General features: G+C 53.4%; 1 protein-coding gene and 1 long non-coding RNA gene across 3 annotated transcripts in view; one reads left to right on the forward strand and one right to left on the reverse strand.

Moving 5' to 3' along the window:
* Positions 1 to 18,671, forward strand: part of FBLN5 (fibulin 5) — a 78,147-nt gene that overhangs the window by 38,327 nt on the left and 21,149 nt on the right. For both annotated transcript variants that reach the window (XM_066342559.1, XM_066342560.1), the window contains exons 5-6: positions 11,863 to 11,985; positions 15,527 to 15,643. In XM_066342559.1, the coding sequence (XP_066198656.1) occupies positions 11,863 to 11,985; positions 15,527 to 15,643 (240 nt within the window). The remainder of the gene's footprint in view (positions 1 to 11,862; positions 11,986 to 15,526; positions 15,644 to 18,671) is intronic.
* LOC136376479 (uncharacterized) lies at positions 291 to 2,879 on the reverse strand. The gene is made up of 3 exons (XR_010746185.1): positions 2,746 to 2,879; positions 2,266 to 2,473; positions 291 to 867 (listed from the first exon to the last, which is right to left on the reverse strand). It is a non-coding gene; the product is annotated as an uncharacterized lncRNA (long non-coding RNA).

Below are 18,671 nucleotides of genomic sequence, written 5' to 3' on the forward strand. Positions count from 1 at the left end.
GGCCGAGACGAGGGGGGGCTGTCTGGCGGGGGGGTAAGCTCCTCGGAGTCGGGGTCCTGGTCCTGCCGTCTCCCTCCTCACCAGGATTTTGTTTCAGTTCACGGGCCAGTTGGGTCCCTAGGCAGGAACAGGTCACACAGTGTAGAATGGACTTCAGTGAAGAGATATGCTTTGATTTACAGATGTTAACTTTATATTGGGATAAAAACACATAACATGAAACTTACCATCTTAACCATTTTTAAGTGTACAGCTCGGTAGTGTTAAGTAGGCTCATATCGCTAGACCTTCTTGCAAAACTCAAAGTCTGTACACGTTACCCACTAACCACCCGTCCCCTCTCCTCCCAGCCTCCGGCAGCCACCATCTGCTTTCTGTCCCTATGAGTCTGACTGCTGTGGATCCCTCAGATAAATGAAAGAACACGAAAGCGGTCTTCTTGTGACCAGCTTGTTTCACTTAGTATCAGTATAATGTCCTCAAGATTCATCCATGTTATCGTGTGTGTCAGAATTTCCTTCCTTTTTAAAGCTGAATAATATTCCACGTGTATGTTCACGATGCGTATCTATCACATTTTGTTGATCCATTCATCCGTGGACGGCCACGACAGAGGGTGGGGTCCTGGGGTCCCTGGAATAAAGTCCTTAAAGGAGAAGCAGGAGGTTGGCTGCCCCGTGTGCCGCTGAGCAGTAAGTAGGAAGGGCGAGGGCTGAGCCGTAGGATGTGATGTTGCGGGGGCGGGGGTGACCTTGACGAGAGAGGCTGCGGCAGAGGGAAGAGCCGGAAGCCCGACTGGAGTGGGTGGAAGAGAGAGTGGGCGGAGCAGAGGCAGAGCGGTGACCGTGGACGACAACCTCAGGACACCTGCGGCAGAGGGGCCCCGAGAAACGTGCTGGTCTCTGAAGGGGAACATCGGGCCGTCTGCTGTTACTGGTTTTTCATTAGAATTTCCCCTGCTGCTGCTGCTGCTGCTGCTGCTGCTGCTGCTGCTGCTGTGATGATGATGATGAAAAACGTGTTGGCTAGGAAGCCAGGTGAGCAGCCTTCTGAGCAGGCTCGTGACCCGACTTTTCAGAATCGGGACTATGTTTTGGAGGGCTCACCTTATTGTGGCTTTTTTAAAATATGAAAGTCAAGCTGTTCTGATTGACACTAACCTAGACAGTTCATTAAAACATAAACCTTAAATTTAGTTTTCACTAAAATTAGTTTCATCTCTTCAATCTCTTTCTTTTCTTTCCCCCCTTTCCAGTTCTTTCGTCCCCGTTCTCCCTCCCTTCCTCCTCCAGCCCCCTTCGCTGGGCACCTGCTGCTTTCATAGCGGGCTTCCCTCCCCCTGCGCCACCCACGCGTCTGCTCGTGCCAGCAGCTCTCTGCTCTCGGAATGTGCTGTGCCCCGCTGGCGCCTCTGCACAAACCGTGCTCCATCCACTCCTCTGGCTAACTCTTATTCATTTGAATTAGGCTACAAGCTAAGCTGCCATAACAAAGAGACCTTGAACACACGGGTTTAGGTGAGAGAGAATTTTGTTTCTCTCTCCTGGCAAAGTCCAGAGGCAGGCGGTTCGGGACCGGTAGGGTGGCTTGGCCAAACTCAACGTGTGGCTTTCACCTCTGGAGGCAAGGTGGCTGCTCCAGCTCTCCCCATTCATCACACCTGCATCCCAGCCAGTGGGAGGAGGGAAGTAACAACCGGACCACATGCTCATTCTTTTTAAAAAATTATTATTTTTCTATTGATTTGGGGGGGGGTAGAGAAAGAAAGAGGAGGAAGAAGAAAAAGAGAGAGACATCAACTCATTCCATTTAGTTCCATTTAGTTGTGTACTCATTGATTGCTTCTTCTATGTACCCTGACCAGGAATTGAACCCACGACTCAGGTGTACTGGGACAATGCTCTCTTCACTGAGCCACCTGACAGGGCTCTTATTCTTTTTAAAGCATGACCCAGAAGTTGTTGCATGTTACTTTTACTTACATCCCACTGGCCAGAATTTAGCCACATAGCCACATTTCACTGTAAGGGAAGCCAGAAAACATTCTTTACTTGGGAGAATGGGTGTTAGAGGGTAATCTCCACTGTGGCAGCTTCTGCCACATCACACACCTAGGTTTACCCGAATAGCTTCCATTCCAGGAAGCCTGTTCCTGCTGGAAGCGTCCCCCTTCTTCTCTCCAGCACAGCACTCACCATGCAGAGAGGGGATTGTCCGGTCCCTTACCTGGTCACTGTAGACCCACATGGCTCAGGTGTTACTTACACTTGACTCCCTAGTGCCTCTAGCAGAGTTGGCTCATGGTGACCATGTGCAGCGTAAGTGCATCCTGAAGAGCTGTGTTGTTGGCCCCAGGACTCGGCACTGGGCTCCTCGTGGCGGGCGGGGAGGGCTAGAGTGGCCTGCTCGTGACCACAGAGAGCTGGATGGAGATAGGCAGCCCCTGTTCCTTCAGCTTGGGAAACACGCAATCCTGAAAAGTGTTTAACCAGTTCAAATATTTATTTTAGGTTCAAGTGATATAATCCAACTCTTACCAAGTCCAAAGTGTGGTAGGGAGCAGGGCATGGCTATTTCAGGCCTGTGCTGCTTGGGGTGAGGCCCTGGCTTCCAGACTCTCAGGACGCATGTCCCCCTTCCAGCCAGGAGACAGTGTCCCCAGGACGCCCCTCTCTTTCTGTGGCATCATCCCCGCACGCCTCTGGCCCCGTGTTTTCACCCCTTCCTGCCACTCGGAGGTTTCACCTGCTCTTGAGCTGCAGCCTCGGCAGCTATTCTCTGCCATGCTGGGGTCGTCTGCTGGAGGTGGGACGGGAGCTCGGGCAGCACCTGCGTGGAGGAATGAGGGTGGGAGAGGAGACCAGCCCAGTGGGTGGGCCGCGGGATGCAACATCCTCCTCCTTCACCTGCTGGCCCATTTCTTATAACTTATGTTTCCTCCTTTTTCCTAGGCGGCTTCGGGTTCCAGGAATGGGTGTGTGTGAAGGGACTGTCCTATGTCATTGTCCCAGATGTGGGGTACTCCTGATGACATGTTCTCACCATCCTCTGCAATGCCCTCCACACACGCACTGTGTTCAATAGCGGTCTTCCCCGTGGTCCTGCAAGCCCCAGGAGGGCAGGCGACGGCGGCCTCATTTCAGCAGCAAGGAAGCAGGTGCAGAAAGTCAGTGACACGCACCAGGTGACCCTGGTTAGTTAGTGACAGAGCCAGACGTGGTGGCAGGGCTTTCTGATCATGGGTGGGGATGAGAACACGTGCAGTTTTAATAGCACGCTCCGAGAGTGACGGCCGAGAATGTCTGCAGCTGATGAAGGGCCGAGCGAGCTCTTGCAGTGAGTTTGCACACCTGGGTGTTCTCACAGCCGGCAGCAGGCTGCGGGTTTTGTCCCGAGTTTGATAAGTGGATCTCATTTCCTGGTTGTGCCCTAAGAGGTCCGGTGGATGCCCATTCTCAGGCCAGGCAGCAGGTGCACCTCTTCCCTCCTCTGATGCGCTCCCTCCTTTGACTGTTGAGAAAAAACTTCTTTCCTTGTGTGGGATGTCCAGCTGTCCAGGAAGAACGAGGAAATGACTCCCCCAGGCCAACCACACAGTGTTGTCCAGTTCTTGTTGTCCATGCTCTCAGATCAGCCCTGGGCAAGGGCAGGGGTGGGGGCCTCAGCCCCCAGACACTCCACGCTGGGCCTGGGGCTGTGTCGTCAGACCTCCTTCACCCCTCGGGAGTGAGATACGGCCACAGAGCTGGGCACTGGTTTCCTTTGATGTCCTCTGGCTTAACTGCCTTTCCCCGCTGGCCTTCCTTTCCAGTAGAAGTCACTTCTATTCTCACTCCAGGCGCTGTTAGTTGCTTAGGATGCAAATGTGGGTAAGATCCATTTCCTGCTTTCAAGAAACTCGGGTTTAGCGGAGGAAACGGAGCTGCACACATGAACCATGTTCTCCAACGTCAAGCGCTCTCAAACTGTTTGTGCTTAGCACGTGTGCATGTGTAAAAGTAGACCCCATGTGCTGTGTTGCCAAGGCAACACGCAAAAAAAGCTCTGGATTTTCTAAGGAGGGGACACTCAGCTTTGAGTAGTCGAGCCACAGGGTCTTTGTCTCGGATGGTTCTGGAAGCTGCGTTTATTGTACTTTCGGGGGGAGACACTGGGGACCGGTGGACTAGTAACAAAGTTATTGCAGTCATTTAGAGAAATGACAGTGACGTCTTGGAGTCTTTGGGGGTGGAGGATGTAAAGGAAAAGGGGAATGTGCAAGGTTTTCAGAAGAGCTGCATGAGAGTAGGGAGCCGGCGGAGGGGGAGGGGGGATTTGAGGATGACTAGGGTTTATAGCCCAGGATACTGACAAGCGGTGACACCATGAACTGAGACAGCATCGGACAGGAGGGAGTGGAGACGGGGACAGGGATATCACAGATCCTGACGTGAGAACAGGGAGGCAAGGCTGTCAGGAAGGAGTAGGCTCTGAGGGAAGGAGGAGGGGGAACTGGAAAGAGGAGGGGCAACCGGGAGGGAAAGGACAGGAGTCAAGAGGAGGGGCAACAGGGAGGGAAAGGACAGGAGTCAAGAGCCGCAGCCTGTACAGACTGTGCTCTCAAGCAGTCCTTAGAAAGGGATGGCCTGTTTTCTTGCTTCACGGTCACAATTAGGACCAAAGCCTCATGACCTGTAAGTAAAAACACCACGTCTAGATTGGCAGCGAGCAGCCTGTCCTTTTACTCTCAGGACATCTTCAGGATGCTCAGGCAGGAAGGGATCTGTCCGTCCGTCTGTCCGTCCCCCCCCCCTCGCCACATCCCCCATGACTACAGTGACCATTCACACACCAGCAAGTCTGAATGGACTTGGCCAGTCCACTGCCCAGTGTGAAAGTGACCAAAGTCAGCTGATGTTTACCAAGCACTCTGGATGAAAACCATTACTCAAGAACCAAGTCATGTGATCCCCATTAGCGGCAGAGTTTGTTTCTGTAGAAGATCAGAGCTAGAAGGGGCCTTTCAGAGTCTCCTCCAAGCTCTCGCTTTATGGACAGAAAAGCAGAATTCATGAAGAGTTTGGCCCCTGCGTTCCAGCTGGTTTCTTCTAAGAGGAGAGGGTTTTGTGTTGCTTGGAAAATGGACCGCGTATCTGTTGCCCTCATGGAGGTACAACGTGAGCAAGCTTCGTACCCTCCGCTTAGTACCAAGCATTCGGAGAAGTGCTGTAAGCGCAGAAAGACCTGGTTCCTGGCGATGGCCCGTGGACCCACAGACACATGGAGTGCAGATGGCCTGGGAACCCAACCAGCGAGTTCTCAAACGCTGAGGTCTTTAATTAAGCAGGTGTTTGGGAAGTAGGCCCTGTGCAGCTTCCAGCTTTGGCTGGGCTTGTCTTGCTGAAAAATGGAACTGGCCCAGCTCAGCAGCAGGCCTGAAACTGGCTTCAATCGGAGACGAAGGAATGTACCATTGTTATTTTCTTCCTTCTTATCAAGCCCCATTAATTTGAGCGAGGAAGGAACAGAAACGGGCTGGGAAAACATGTTGTTTCACTGGGTAAAAATTTACTACCAAGGAAATGATTTTGCTGTGTCCAAAAAAGGACTAGTGGAGGCCTTTGGAAAGGTGTAGCCCTCCAAGTACTTTGGGACAGTTCCTTCCAGTGTCACCCATTGAGAATGTTTCCTCTTGGCTGACGGCTGTTCTCACACAGGGCAGAGACGTTCAGCTGAGGTTGTGGGCCTAGTGCTGCCAGCGTTCTCAGTCTCGGGGAGGGAAGACACAGGCAGAGGCACGAAGCGCAGATGGTGCGAAGGGTGATCCTGCTCGGCTGTGGGATTCAGTAGGACACACACACACACACACACACACACACACACACACACACACGGCTTTCGAGGTCTACCGTCACAGCATCGTAGACGGACCCAGAGAAGCCGAAGTGCGGGGGGAAACCGAGCCCGGGAAGGAATGCTCCCTGCTTTTGCGCACCTCTGGCCACAGTCTCCGAGCACGTGCCTGGGGCTCTCAGGGGCTGGGAGAGTCGCTGGCCCTGGCTCTGGCTCTGGTTGAACCAGAGAACTATTATACCTCAGAGCCCCAGGGCTGTCATCCTGGTGTCTTTCTTGACCTCCAGAACGGAGCCTGAAGGAGGCAGAAGCCAAGATGCTAGAAAGAGCGAGCCCTGTACCAAGGAAGGGAGCCATGTTTCCTGGGCACCTGCGATGTGCCAGATGGTGGTGACGGGACCTGTGAACACACTAGTCTGAGAACTCCGGGGCAGCCCATGAGGCAGGCTGCCGCAGCTCTGTTTTACAGGGCACCTGAGGGTCCAAGAGGGTAACGAACCTGCTCATTAAAACTCCGCCATTACGTGCGGGAGCCTGGCTGCACCCCAGCTCTGCCTGCCCCCAGAGTTCTTATTTTTTGCCCACGAGTACTTCCTGGGAGGCGCAGGCCTCGGGTCTTTTTCCTCTGAAGTGTCGGTGCTGGGAGAGTGGCCTAGGAAGTCTTCTCGCTATGCGCAGGCGGGAGCCGTTCGTCTCTGCTTTGTTGTGTAGTGTTTTCCAGGTTTTGAAGGGCACTCTATTTCAATTAGAATTTGTTAGGAAAGCAGTTTGAGTATTTCCCCTCTAACTTATTGGAATAAGTGATTAAATATAAATTCATGTGTATATATATCATACATATTATATATAAGTTTATGTAAATATATAATATATAAATATGTATATACATGAATTTATGTAAACTATGTATTTATCCAATATTATATGTTTCATATGTAATATGTACATTCAAATATAAGAAATAGTCGGCATGCATATACATGTCATTTATAGTCAAGCACGTTATGTATAGTTCTGTCAGCACAGTACATCTGTATAGCTAGCTGTAGAGGTTTTTATGAAATCTCTTGTGTGAGTGAACACTAAGATTCTATTGGAGCCGCTGGTCTACATGGGGCGGAAGAGTGGGCTGCGTGCTGTCTCCCGAGAGCCGGCCCACTCCCACTCCCGGGAAGGACATGTCGTCAGCAGAAACGACAGTGTGGGTCCTGAGTCCTGAGAGTTCGTCTGACAGAGACAGGCTGCTGTGACCGCTTGCTTCCATCACAGTCACCCGCTCCAAGGTGTCTTTGTGGCCTGCCCCCCCCCCCCCCCCCGCACTGTCCCTTCAGTCGGCCCAGAAGATCCCATTCCTCTGCTGTCCCAGGTCGTTGGGTAGTGTGGCCCGATGACTGGAGGCCGGTTCCCCATCTGGCGCCTCCGTGAGACCTTCCTGGGCTTGAGGGACGTTCTTCAGTCACTGCCTCAGGCACCGGCCCTCAGGAAGCTCCGTCCTGCTGGCAACAGGAGACGCACTAGTGGTGTGAAACCTAGACCGGCACCCCTGGTGTGTGGCCTGCTGGCTGGAGGGCAGGCGGCCACTTCTGCCGGTGGCCTCCTGGAGGTTGGGAGGGGGTCAAGGAAGAGGGGACTGGTTTTGATGACTTTCCTAAGCAGCACCTGTTTCAGATTGTGAATGTTTGCCCTGAAGGGACGTCAGCAGGAAGGGGTGATGGCCTGGACAGAGCTGCGTGGGGCAGAGCTGAGCTGAGCTGCGTGGGGCAGAGCTGAGCTGCGTGGGGCAGAGCTGTGCTGCGTGGGGCAGAGCTGAGCTGCGTGGGGCAGAGCTGTGCTGCGTGGGGCAGAGCTGAGCTGCGTGGGGCAGAGCTGAGCTGCGTGGGGCAGAGCTGAGCTGTGTGGGGCAGAGCTGAGCTGAGCTGCGTGGGGCAGAGCTGAGCTGTGCTGCGTGGGGCAGAGCTGAGCTGAGCTGCGTGGGGCAGAGCTGAGCTGAGCTGCGTGGGGCAGAGCTGAGCTGAGCTGCGTGGGGCAGAGCTGAGCTGCGTGGGGCAGAGCTGAGCTGAGCTGCGTGGGGCAGAGCTGAGCTGTGCTGCGTGGGGCAGAGCTGAGCTGAGCTGCGTGGGGCAGAGCTGAGCTGCGTGGGGCAGAGCTGAGCTGCGTGGGGCAGAGCTGTGCTGCGTGGGGCAGAGCTGAGCTGAGCTGCGTGGGGCAGAGCTGTGCTGCGTGGGGCAGAGCTGAGCTGAGCTGCGTGGGGCAGAGCTGTGCTGCGTGGGGCAGAGCTGAGCTGAGCTGCGTGGGGCAGAGCTGTGCTGCGTGGGGCAGAGCTGAGCTGCGTGGGGCAGAGCTGTGCTGCGTGGGGCAGAGCTGAGCTGAGCTGCGTGGGGCAGAGCTGTGCTGCGTGGGGCAGAGCTGTGCTGCGTGGGGCAGAGCTGAGCTGCGTGGGGCAGAGCTGTGCTGTGTGGGGCAGAGCTGAGCTGAGCTGCGTGGGGCAGAGCTGAGCTGAGCTGCGTGGGGCAGAGCTGTGCTGCGTGGGGCAGAGCTGAGCTGAGCTGCGTGGGGCAGAGCTGAGCTGCGTGGGGCAGAGCAGAGCTGAGCTGCGTGGGGCAGAGCTGAGCTGCGTGGGGCAGAGCAGAGCTGAGCTGCGTGGGGCAGAGCTGAGCTGCTCACCGCAGAGGATGCTCTGTTCCTGGGCAGGCACAGCTCTGGGCTCTCACTGGCTGCCAGGTTCTGGGGAAGTCAGCAAGTACTTCCCCCAGTTGCCAGGGTGCTGGTCGCCGGGGCAGCAGATGGATGCTACCCTGCCTGGGGAGAGATAAGCCGTGGTTGCTGTGGGGCAATCCTCCAAGCACCCAGGAAGCTGCCCAGGCTGCAGCTCACAGCAGGGAGGCGGGAGCTGGCAGGAGGACTCTCAGGAAAGCCTCCCATGGGGACTGGTACAGATGGAGGGACTGGGTACAAGGCTAGCTGTCCCAAATGACCTGGAGGTTTAGAGGACACGTGTGAGCGTGCGCACACACACACATGGCAGAGCATGAAGGATGAATGAAAGAATGAGTGAGCAGGTGACTGAATGAACCCAGCCTTCTCTTCTCCCAGGAGACTTCCTGAATATCACACAGGAAGGACAGGAAACAGCAGACACGGTTTGCGTCCGAGGATGATGCTTACTCAGGTTGCCGTAACTTATACTTCTCCACTGATGCAGAAAAAGATGCTTTGCCAAAGAATATCCTTGGAGTGATTCAATGTAGTTTTCCTTCTGTTATTTAAGTCAAAGGTATTTAATGTAAGCAATTCCGCTGTGAGCTGGAATGTGTGATGGGTCTTCTAGCCCCGGGCGGAGCCCTCCAGGTGAACGTTTCTGGGGCCGCTTCGCCGGTGTACCTGCTGACGGTGGTGTTCAGTGGGGCTGCTTGTGTTAGAGTCCAGGCACCAGAATGGTCTTGGTAGCAAGCTGGCTGGGAATAACTTGTCTGGAAGTAAAGGCATTAATGTTTGCTGTTCGCATGTTCATTCATTCACTCACCAAATAGTTACTGAACGTGGCCTGTGGACACTGCATTATACTAGGTGTGCTTTGAGGATACAAAGATGGGACGACCCCCCAAAAAAGGAAACTCCAGGGACGTAAGTTCTCAAAATACATTTATATTAACAATCCATTCAATCAGATGGTAAAAGTTATAAATTTAGTTTTTTAAATGTACATCAGCAGAAATGCAGGATAACCAAGTTCGTTCATTAACTCAGTAAAAGTAGTGGAGTCCTTTTTTTTCTCCAAAGATTGAACTTTCAAGATTTTGTGTCCAGGTTTGACTGTTTTGCATGTGCCTTTGTGTGTGCACGTGTGTACGCACGCATGTGCACACTTGGGCCCCGCCGGCACTTCTGAGCTCAGTCTGGTCCACTTGCAAGTGTTTGGGCTTCTCTTTGGGGCCCTGGGGGCGTGCTGTGTGCATGTGCGTTGCACAGACAGGGCCCTGGGAACTTGCTGTCACCAAGGCTCTCTGAGGGTGCTCTCCCCGTGGGTCTCCCTCACCCTTGGTTCCCCTCAAGGCAGGAAAAGGAGCCCACATTCCTAAGGCAGTGTTGTTCCCAGGGTACAATTGCCATCCATCACTCCCCTCCGGAAAAAATGTAAATGTGCTCTAGCCGATAGTGGCACTATTTATTATCCTAGACTTTGCGCAGGCGTGGCTGCTGCCCAAGCCTTGTTCACAGCTCCCCCGGGAGGCTGTGCTGGGTGGGCAGAGCCAGGGGTGGGAGGCAGGCTGATGGCAGAGGCAGGAGCTCCTGCAGCTGAGAACAGGGCTGGGCCCTTGCCCCCGAGCCTGTGCGTGGTCAGCGTGTCGGGTGGAGTGGAGGCCGCCGCCACCTTGGAACCAGGTTCTTAGAGTCCGTCCACGTAGAGAGGGCTGAAGCCAGGCTCCCCGCAGTGCACGCATGCGGCTGTGGTGTTTGACTTGTTGCAGGTGGGTGGTGGATTGTGCTGGTGTCACTGGAACCCGAGACACCGTTGTTTGCCTGGCTGAATGTTTCATTGAATCAGTTATGCCTGCTTCCTGAGCTCGCAGCTGCAAAGGCCCGGGTCACAAAAGACCCTTGGCCTCAGGGAGCTTACACTTGCCCTCCCCACCACAGTCTGCAATATGCGATGTCAGAAGACAGTTTTCCAGGAGGGGCAGGAAAAGGCAGAACAAACACAGTCTTCTCTCCTCTGTCCAGTCTACCGGCTCCCTCCTGAACTGGCTTGGTCCCGGGCGTTAGGGCCGCTGTCCTTCCTGCACAGGGTGAGTTTGGAGGCAGGCAGGCAGGGAGGCCTGGGCTGAGCTCTCGGCTGGCTGCTTCTTTGCTCCTTCAGTGCAGTTTCCCCATCTGTAATGGGGGGGGGGGGGTGCTGAGCCCAGCGCAGAGGGCGATTGTGAATAACTACAGTAACATATGTGAGGTGTTGGGCACACTACACAGGCTCGGTGAATTGCAGCTTTGAATGTTGTTTCCAACTGTGCGATGGTCCATTCGGGGAAGGCAGGGAGGGAGGGCCAGTGAACAAACCCTGACTGCAGTGACACGGGGGACAGAGGTGCAGAGAGGTGTGGGCAGGACGGGCGAAGGAAAGAGGTTGGAGCCAGGCCAGGCATGTCCAGGCCTTTAGGTCAAAATGAGAGTGAGACGTCAGGAGTTCTGGTTAGAGGGTTCTGAAGGCTCTCCTGAACAAGCAGTTTGGGGAGACAGGGAAGAAGGATTCGTTTTAGCTGAAACAAACAGTTTTGAGTGCTGAATGTGTACACCAGATGTCTTGAGAAATACGGTTATGACTACAGCGTGGTCTTTATGCTTTGAAGCTTTCAATTAAGATGGGACTGACTTGGACACAAGCACCTACACACCGCCAGACAGATGGCCATGGGCATGTAGCAGAGTAGAAATCCAAGTGTGAGCAGAGGGCACAGAGATCAGCCACAGGGGCGGAGGGAACAGTGAGGGCTCCGGGAAGCTTCGCAAAGGGGCAGGAACCTCGGACTGAGAGGCTGTCATGGATGGATCCAATCGGTGACTTAGCTGGCAAGCTTCCTTTGTCAGGAGACATTTCCTTTTCTTCTGTTGTGTTCTCAGAGGTATCATAGCTCTATGCACACAGTAGGTACACAAAAGACCCCTATTTAACACGTGAATGGGTAAGACTAACCAAAATGCATTTTTAAATTAAGTAACAGTTATTATCAAGGTAGCCTGCTTTCAGAGAATGATGGGCTAGAATGGCAGAAAAAGCTGATGGATATGTTCTCCTCTTGGCCAATTCACTTTGTGGATTTCTGCAGGGCAGACTACTAGCTCTGCCCTCCCCCCAAAAGACCTGGATCTCCTTGGGGCACCCAGATAGAGCAGGGAAGTGCCTCTCTCTTCTTGGATATAACCCAAAGACATGGTCAACTGCCTCCCAGCCAGACAAGCCAGCAGCTGGCACCTTTGCTGGCTCCAGCGCTCTAAGCGGACGTAGGTGACATTCTTTGGACTGTGTCTGTGTTACAGATGTGGATGAGTGTGCCACAGACTCCCACCAATGCAACCCTACGCAGATTTGCATCAACACCGAAGGAGGGTATACGTGCTCCTGCACTGACGGCTATTGGCTGCTGGAAGGCCAGTGCTTAGGTAAGAGTTCTCCAGGGCTCGCGGGACTCTTGGAAGCTAATGGTTGCCAGGGGTATTGTGAAATGTGGGCATAGCTGGGTGGCCTAAGGGCAGGGGTCTTTGCTTTGCAGGGGCTTGGGGGGAGGTACAAGGCTATTGAGCTTACGTGTATCACCACCACCTTTTAAAAACCAGTTGTCACCATCACTGTCATATCATCATAAGATTTTTTTTTTTTCTGCAAGAGAGACAAAGAGAGGGACAGATAGGGACAGACAGAAAGGAAGGGAGAGATGAGAAGCATCAGTTCTTTGTTGCAGCACCTTAGTTGTTCATTGATTGCTTTCTCATATGTGCCTTGACTAGAGGGGGGAGGCTCTAGCTGAGCCAGTGACCCCTTGCTCAAGCCAGTGACGTTGGGCTTCAAGCCAGTGACCTCTGGGCTCAAGCCAGCGACCATGGGGTCATGTCTATGATTCCACGCTCAAGCCAGCGACCCCGCGCTCAAGCTGGTGAGCCTATGCTCAAGCTGTCGACCTTGGGATTTCGAACCTGGGTTCTCTGTGTCCCAGGCTGACTCTCTATCCACTGCACCACCACCTGGTCAGGCATAAGAATTTTTGAATGTCTTTTTAAAGCTCCTGTTTGATTTTACCTACACCTTCCCTCAGAAAGTTTATATCCAAGGCAGGAAATGATAAAGGTGAGAGTTATTCTGTCCTAGTTAGAAATCATACTAAGAGAAGGGAATACTTTGCTTAGTCACAGCAGAGTTCCAAGTCCCAGACGCGGATCAGTAGGTTGTGAGGGATCACCCTCTCCGCCCAGCGCCCCGCCGTAGCCACCAGCATGCCCAGCCCCCTCGCGGCTTTACTTTACTGTTCAGGAGTCAGCCATCACCAATGGAGAATTTTGTTTCTTGCAGTTGGCATCTGCTCTATGATGTCTCTGTTTATTTTTACTGGAGGATTATTTTCCTTTCTTTCCCCCTAGATTTTGGTCTAGCCAAGCGAGTTGAATTCATAGCAATCTATAGCTGTCAGTTCCATTTCTATTTCGAGGGTGTGATTTCTATGCTGTTTTCTTGGGGAAGGCCCTGCCAGTTTAAATCCTCTAAGACACTGTTCTGTTGTCTGAAAGTCAGTCCTGGAGCTGCTGAGAAACAAATCCAAACAGCATCATGGAAACCAAAAGAGAAGGTTCTTTTATCCCAGTCTCCTTCGACCGAGACTGAGTTGAGGTCGGCTCTAGGGCCGTGTCCGCAGCCTTCTCGGGGCCTGATAAGCCAACCTAGACTTGGCGTGGGCCTCCCTTCCCAGCCCGCACCAAAGAGCTGGCTGTACACGGGCATTTGTGAATATGATGGTCGCTGTGCATTTAGCCAGCCTCAGCTATTACGGAAAATTTGATGCCACTGCTTTGAACATAAGCGGATCATTGTGAGTAGCTTATTTGTATGGGAACTTAATATGTAGAATTTCAGAGCTGGAAGGGATGTTAGATATTATGTCATTCAACTTTTATAGAGTTGGAAACTGAGACTCAAACAGGAGGGACATTTTGGACAAAGTGAATTGGGACTAAAAATCTGTCTCCTGTTTCTCAGTCCATTTTTTTCTTCCACCACAAAGGGGGCGCAAGAGAGGATCAGGTGACAGGGACACGCAGGCTGGATTGATTATGCCGAGGAAACCCCTCCGGACCTGAGGGTGGCCAGCCGCTAGAACAGTCCTCTACCTGGGAGGGTGGTTCTGGGAGGGACACGCCTGCAGGTCTAACCTGGTGCCGTGGGCTGCTCAGACCTCACGTCCGGAGTGAAGACCTGTATTAGCTGGGGCTGAATTCATGCCGTCCCCTGGCCAGGCTCTTCCTTATCTGTTAAAACACAAAGTCTGTAGCCGTTCACCACCGCTTCTGTGTACCTTTGGCGGCATTGCTTTTGGAGAAAAATAAGGGGCTGGGGCTGCCTTTCCTCCAAGGTAGCCCTAAGGCAGGGGTCCCCAAACTTTTTACACAGGGGGCCAGTTCACTGTCCCTCAGACCGTTGGAGGGCCGGACTATAAAAAAAACTATGAACAAATCCCTATGCACACTGCACATATCTTATTTTAAAGTAAAAAAACAAAATGGGAACAAATACAATATTTAAAATAAAAAACAAGTAAATTTAAATCAAGAAACTGACCAGTATTTCAATGGGAACTATGGGCCTGCTTTTGGTTAATGAGATGGTCAATGTGCTCCTTTCATTGACCACCAATGAAAGAGGTGCCCCTTCCGGAAGTGCAGCGGGGGCCGGATAAATGGCCTCAGGGGGCCGCATGCAGCCCGCGGGCCGTAGTTTGGGGACCCCTGCCCTCAGGTGTCCTCGCTTCCCCTGCTGCCGCCCTGTCCTGGGCGATATATCCAGCTGCACCCCAGCAAGAGGGGGACTGGCAACTGCACAAGTTGATGTACTTTTTAAGCAAGAGCTGCAAAGCACTCAGTGGGGTGGGCCCGGTTAGAAGTATCTGGGTCTCAGAGATACAGCAGAATCACAGGGCGGGCAGGGCACAGTCTCTGAGGAAGGTTGAACAGGTGGGAGGGGGAGGTCCTTTCTGGCAGCAGGTAGTAGGAGCCAGGCACAGAGATTGAGGCTCTGAGCTGGCCTCCAGAGCCCTTGGGTGGACCCTGTTCCAAAGGAACCAGGGTACCAGGGAGGGAATGTGGTTAGTTTAGGGTAAATGAGGAAGAGGTGAGAACCAGTTATAGCTACAGTCAGATGTTGGTCACAGCCGGTGCTTGTGTCGGTAAGGACTCTGTCTCCACCTGTCGGCTTTGTTCAAGACATCCTATCCCATAGGAGTGAACTCTCCAGCCCATCAGCCTACAGCTTGGGGGGCTGGGAGTGCTTTCCCGGGGACAGCAGGCTCCCCATGGCCGGGTACACGTCAGCAGGGAGGCCATGCTGCCTGCTCCGCTGGAAGGACCCATTCATTCACAAGCTGCTTGCTCAGGGAAGGCAGTCTTGGCTCGGAGGAGGGGTGTCTCTCCAGAATCTGTCTGCTCTGGTGCAAGGAGGAGACCCCAGGTGAGCTCCAGTGTCCTTGTGTCACTGGGTCCAGGAGTCTCCAGACGGCGGTGCTGCCAGCTTGTCCTTACCTACATTTGCTCTTGTTCCCGACAGCCGGACACTCCTGTGGTCGATGGAGCTAGTGAGGAGCCTGTAGATTCCTCTTCTACTCTGAGCTAACCTGTCCCTTCCCAAGGGTCTCCGATTTGGTTCTTAATGTGAATAAGCTCTGAGAGGCCGCTCTAAGCCGAAATTTCTTCCACAACTTTCAGGATAGTTTCTAGGGTTCATAGGATTGAGGAGGGTCGAGGAGGATTATAGGAGATCGAGTCTTGAGATCCTGAGGGTTTCACCATCTCTCACACTCAGCTCCCCTTGGCTTCCCTTTGTGATCTCTCTCCAGAGGGGATGGGCAGTAATGACACGATGGCGGAGGGGGGCGGGACGGGGGGGGGGGGGCGTCGGGGACTGAGAAGAAATGTCTTACCTTGCATGGGTTTCCGTTCCCAGACATTGATGAATGCCGCTACGGCTATTGCCAGCAGCTGTGTGCGAATGTTCCTGGCTCCTATTCCTGTACGTGCAACCCTGGTTTTACCCTCAACGAGGATGGGAGGTCTTGCCAAGGTATGTGATGCGGGCGATAACATGGACACGCTCTGAAACACTAGACGCCGTCTTCTTCGGGCTCTGACAGGTGACGTTGGTGGGAGACGCTGTTGCCCAAGCGCCTGCCTGCTCCTTGTCACTGCCCGCTCACCCCTCTGCTTACGGAAACCTGAGCCCTGGGCTGAGGGTACATGCAACATGTCAGAGAGTGCTCTGAGTGCTGCCCAGAGTCGGACCACGGTCCCCCGCCAGCGGGGACTTTGGATCCTTCCCGTCTACTCTCCGGAAGGGCTTGCCGGTTTTCTTGGCTAATCAGAGATTTTCCTGGGTCTCCTGTAGCCTAAATTCAATTCCTGGGGCCAAAGTGGGGCGGTCAGAAAAAGACTCCGGACCCCTGATGAATTGCAACATAAGCACACACGCTCTATGCAGGGCTTCTGTGGGTAATTTTGATGTCTGTCGCTCCAGTTTTCCCTTCAGCCTGTGCCAGCAGGGCCCGTTACTTAGCAAAGGGTCTGGTGGCGGCCGTAACTTCCCCAACTACTCAGCATTCCCTACAAAAACAGAATGGAGCAAAGGCCTTTTCTGGTTTTCACACAATCACTTCAAACACTGATAAGAAAACAAGCTACATGCCTGTTGTGGTTTCCATCTGCAGGGTTCTCTGCTCAGGGAATGAATGGGGGACTTCAGACTCAAGGAATCAGGGCAAGTCCCGCCTGGCCGCCGCTCCCTGCCCCAGCCCCCGGCCCGGGCCTCCAGCCCCTGGCAGCTGCTCTGTCCTGGGTGGAGACAGTGCCGAGGACTCAGAATGAGGTCTTTGTCTGGAGTCTGCCACCAGCTTTTGCAGGGCCCATTTCCTTGTCACACCATCTGAGGTCTGGCTGGCCGGCTCCTGGCCAGCTAGTTGGAGGATATTATGTCTCCATTAGTTTAATCGCATCTAAATCACTGGGTAAACAGGAAGGCATCGGCCTTAAAGAGTTTGATCCTCAATTCTTTGGAAGTCTCTCCTCCAAAGCTGGTCCTGCTGATTGTTCCAAGAAGTGTCGACTGCTCCTCTCGCCAGGAGAGGTCCTTTTCTACTGAGAGTGGGGACCTGGCCGGAGGTTGGGGGCTGACGGAGCAGGGCCCTCCCTTGTCACTGGAGTGGGAGCAGGCGCCTGGCTCCCTGGCCGCTGTGATAAGCAGCTCAGGGCAGATGCCGGCTTCTCCATGCCAAGGCAGGGGTTGAACATGCCAGCCCAGGCTTTCCCCCGGAGGCTGGCTCGGTGCACCCGACACCTCCCAGGGGCAGCCGGGCACGGCAGAGCCAAAACGCCATGTACACACGAGGCCTTGCAGGGCAGGCCCGTGACGAGCAGATAATACCAGTGATGCCAAGTCCAGCAGTGGGCACAGCACCCAGGCCTGGACATGGGCACTTGGCCACTGGGATGTTGCATCAGCGACACAGGATGTTCCGAACTCCATGGGGTTTTTGTGATTCTGACACCTTGTGCGAGGAAGTGGGCTTGGCACTCTTCCAAGCATTGTCTCATCTGTTCATTCCACCGAATTCTCACAATAGCCGTAGGGGTGGGCAGGGCAGGCGTTTGTGGCTCTGCTTTTGCAGATCAGGGAGCAAAAAGGGTAAGCAGTTTGGCCAGTCATACAGCCAGGTGGTGGCAGAGTTGAGAGCAGAACCAGGGCCCCGCCTTCCTGTCCAGCAGGTGTGAGCGGGGTGCAGTGTGCCCCCACAGGACCCAGAAAGGCTTTGGGCATCTGTGGATCTCAGGGATGGCAGGAAAGGGCAGCCAGGACTCCCTGGGGCAGAATTCTTTGGGTCTCACTGCTCTGCAGAATCATCTGAGAGCTGAGAGTGTGGGACTCAGGCTCATTCATCGCCATGTGGCCAGCGTCTGGCCGGAAGCCGCGGACGCCAGCCCTAATACTCACCAGTGCCGTCTTGCCTGACCCTGTGCTCCACAGCCTGGCGCCACGACATTTTCCTAGCCTCCCGGGCAGAGAGCCCCCAAACTCCCATGGGCACCCGGGGAGACTGGTATCTCGCTACACCCTCCCTGTGTGGCTATTAGTTTTCTTTCTCCAAAATGCTCCCCGGGTGCCAGGAAGCAGCAAGTATGTGGGCATGGCATCAGCCCTCCTCTTTGAGAAAAGCGTCTCAAGCAGCTCACTGTGAAGGCTTTTAACTCTGAAAACACTCAAATCTCTATTCAGAGTCTTAAGAGATTTACCGGGACTTTTGCGGAGGATAGAAGTTCTCTCAGCTGGAACTTTGATCACTGACATGAGGAGCATGGGATGGAGTGTGCTTAAAGCTGGTCAGCCAGTGCTAGTGTATAAGGAGGTGCCCTCCCTCCCCCCTCTTCCCCTCCCCCCTTTCCTTCCCCCTCCCCCATCACAATGAGCTGCGCAAAATGAGTCTTGGGTTTTATGGAGAGATCCTTGACTCATGTTCCCATTCCAACTGTGCCCTGTTAGCTTGGAGATTTGGGTATATCTCTTAACCTTAAAACAAATGCGAGCATCTTGTTGATGTTTAATTGATATTCAATGAACTTCCCTCTTAAAGACACATGATTTTTATGAACTTTGACATATGTATACTCCCAGAAACTATCACCACACTCAAGATAATGACCATTCCATTGTTTCTAACAAATTCTTTATGCCTCTTTTTGGTTCTCTCCTTAATCTACTAAAGTTGTAACATAGGGTGGTGGTCCAAAAGCAAGGTCATTGTAAGGATTCAGTGAATGTGAGATCCTACGTATTATTATCAGTGATGCTATTTATTCATAATTGTCTTAGTCAGCCCAGGCTGCCATGACAAAATATCATAGATTGGGGGGGGGGGGCTTAGATAACAGGAGTTTATTTTCTTACAGTTCTAGAGGCTGGAAGTCCAAGATCAGGGTGCCAACATGGCCAGGGGCTTAAAAGGACTCTCTTCCTGGCTTGTCAGTGGCCAACTTCCCTCTGAATCCTCACATGGCAGAAAGAACAAGAGCAAGCTCTCTTTATAAGGGCACTAATCCCATCA

This window comes from Saccopteryx leptura, chromosome 6, assembly GCF_036850995.1.
Source record: "Saccopteryx leptura isolate mSacLep1 chromosome 6, mSacLep1_pri_phased_curated, whole genome shotgun sequence".
NCBI classification, from domain to species: Eukaryota; Metazoa; Chordata; class Mammalia; order Chiroptera; family Emballonuridae; genus Saccopteryx; species Saccopteryx leptura.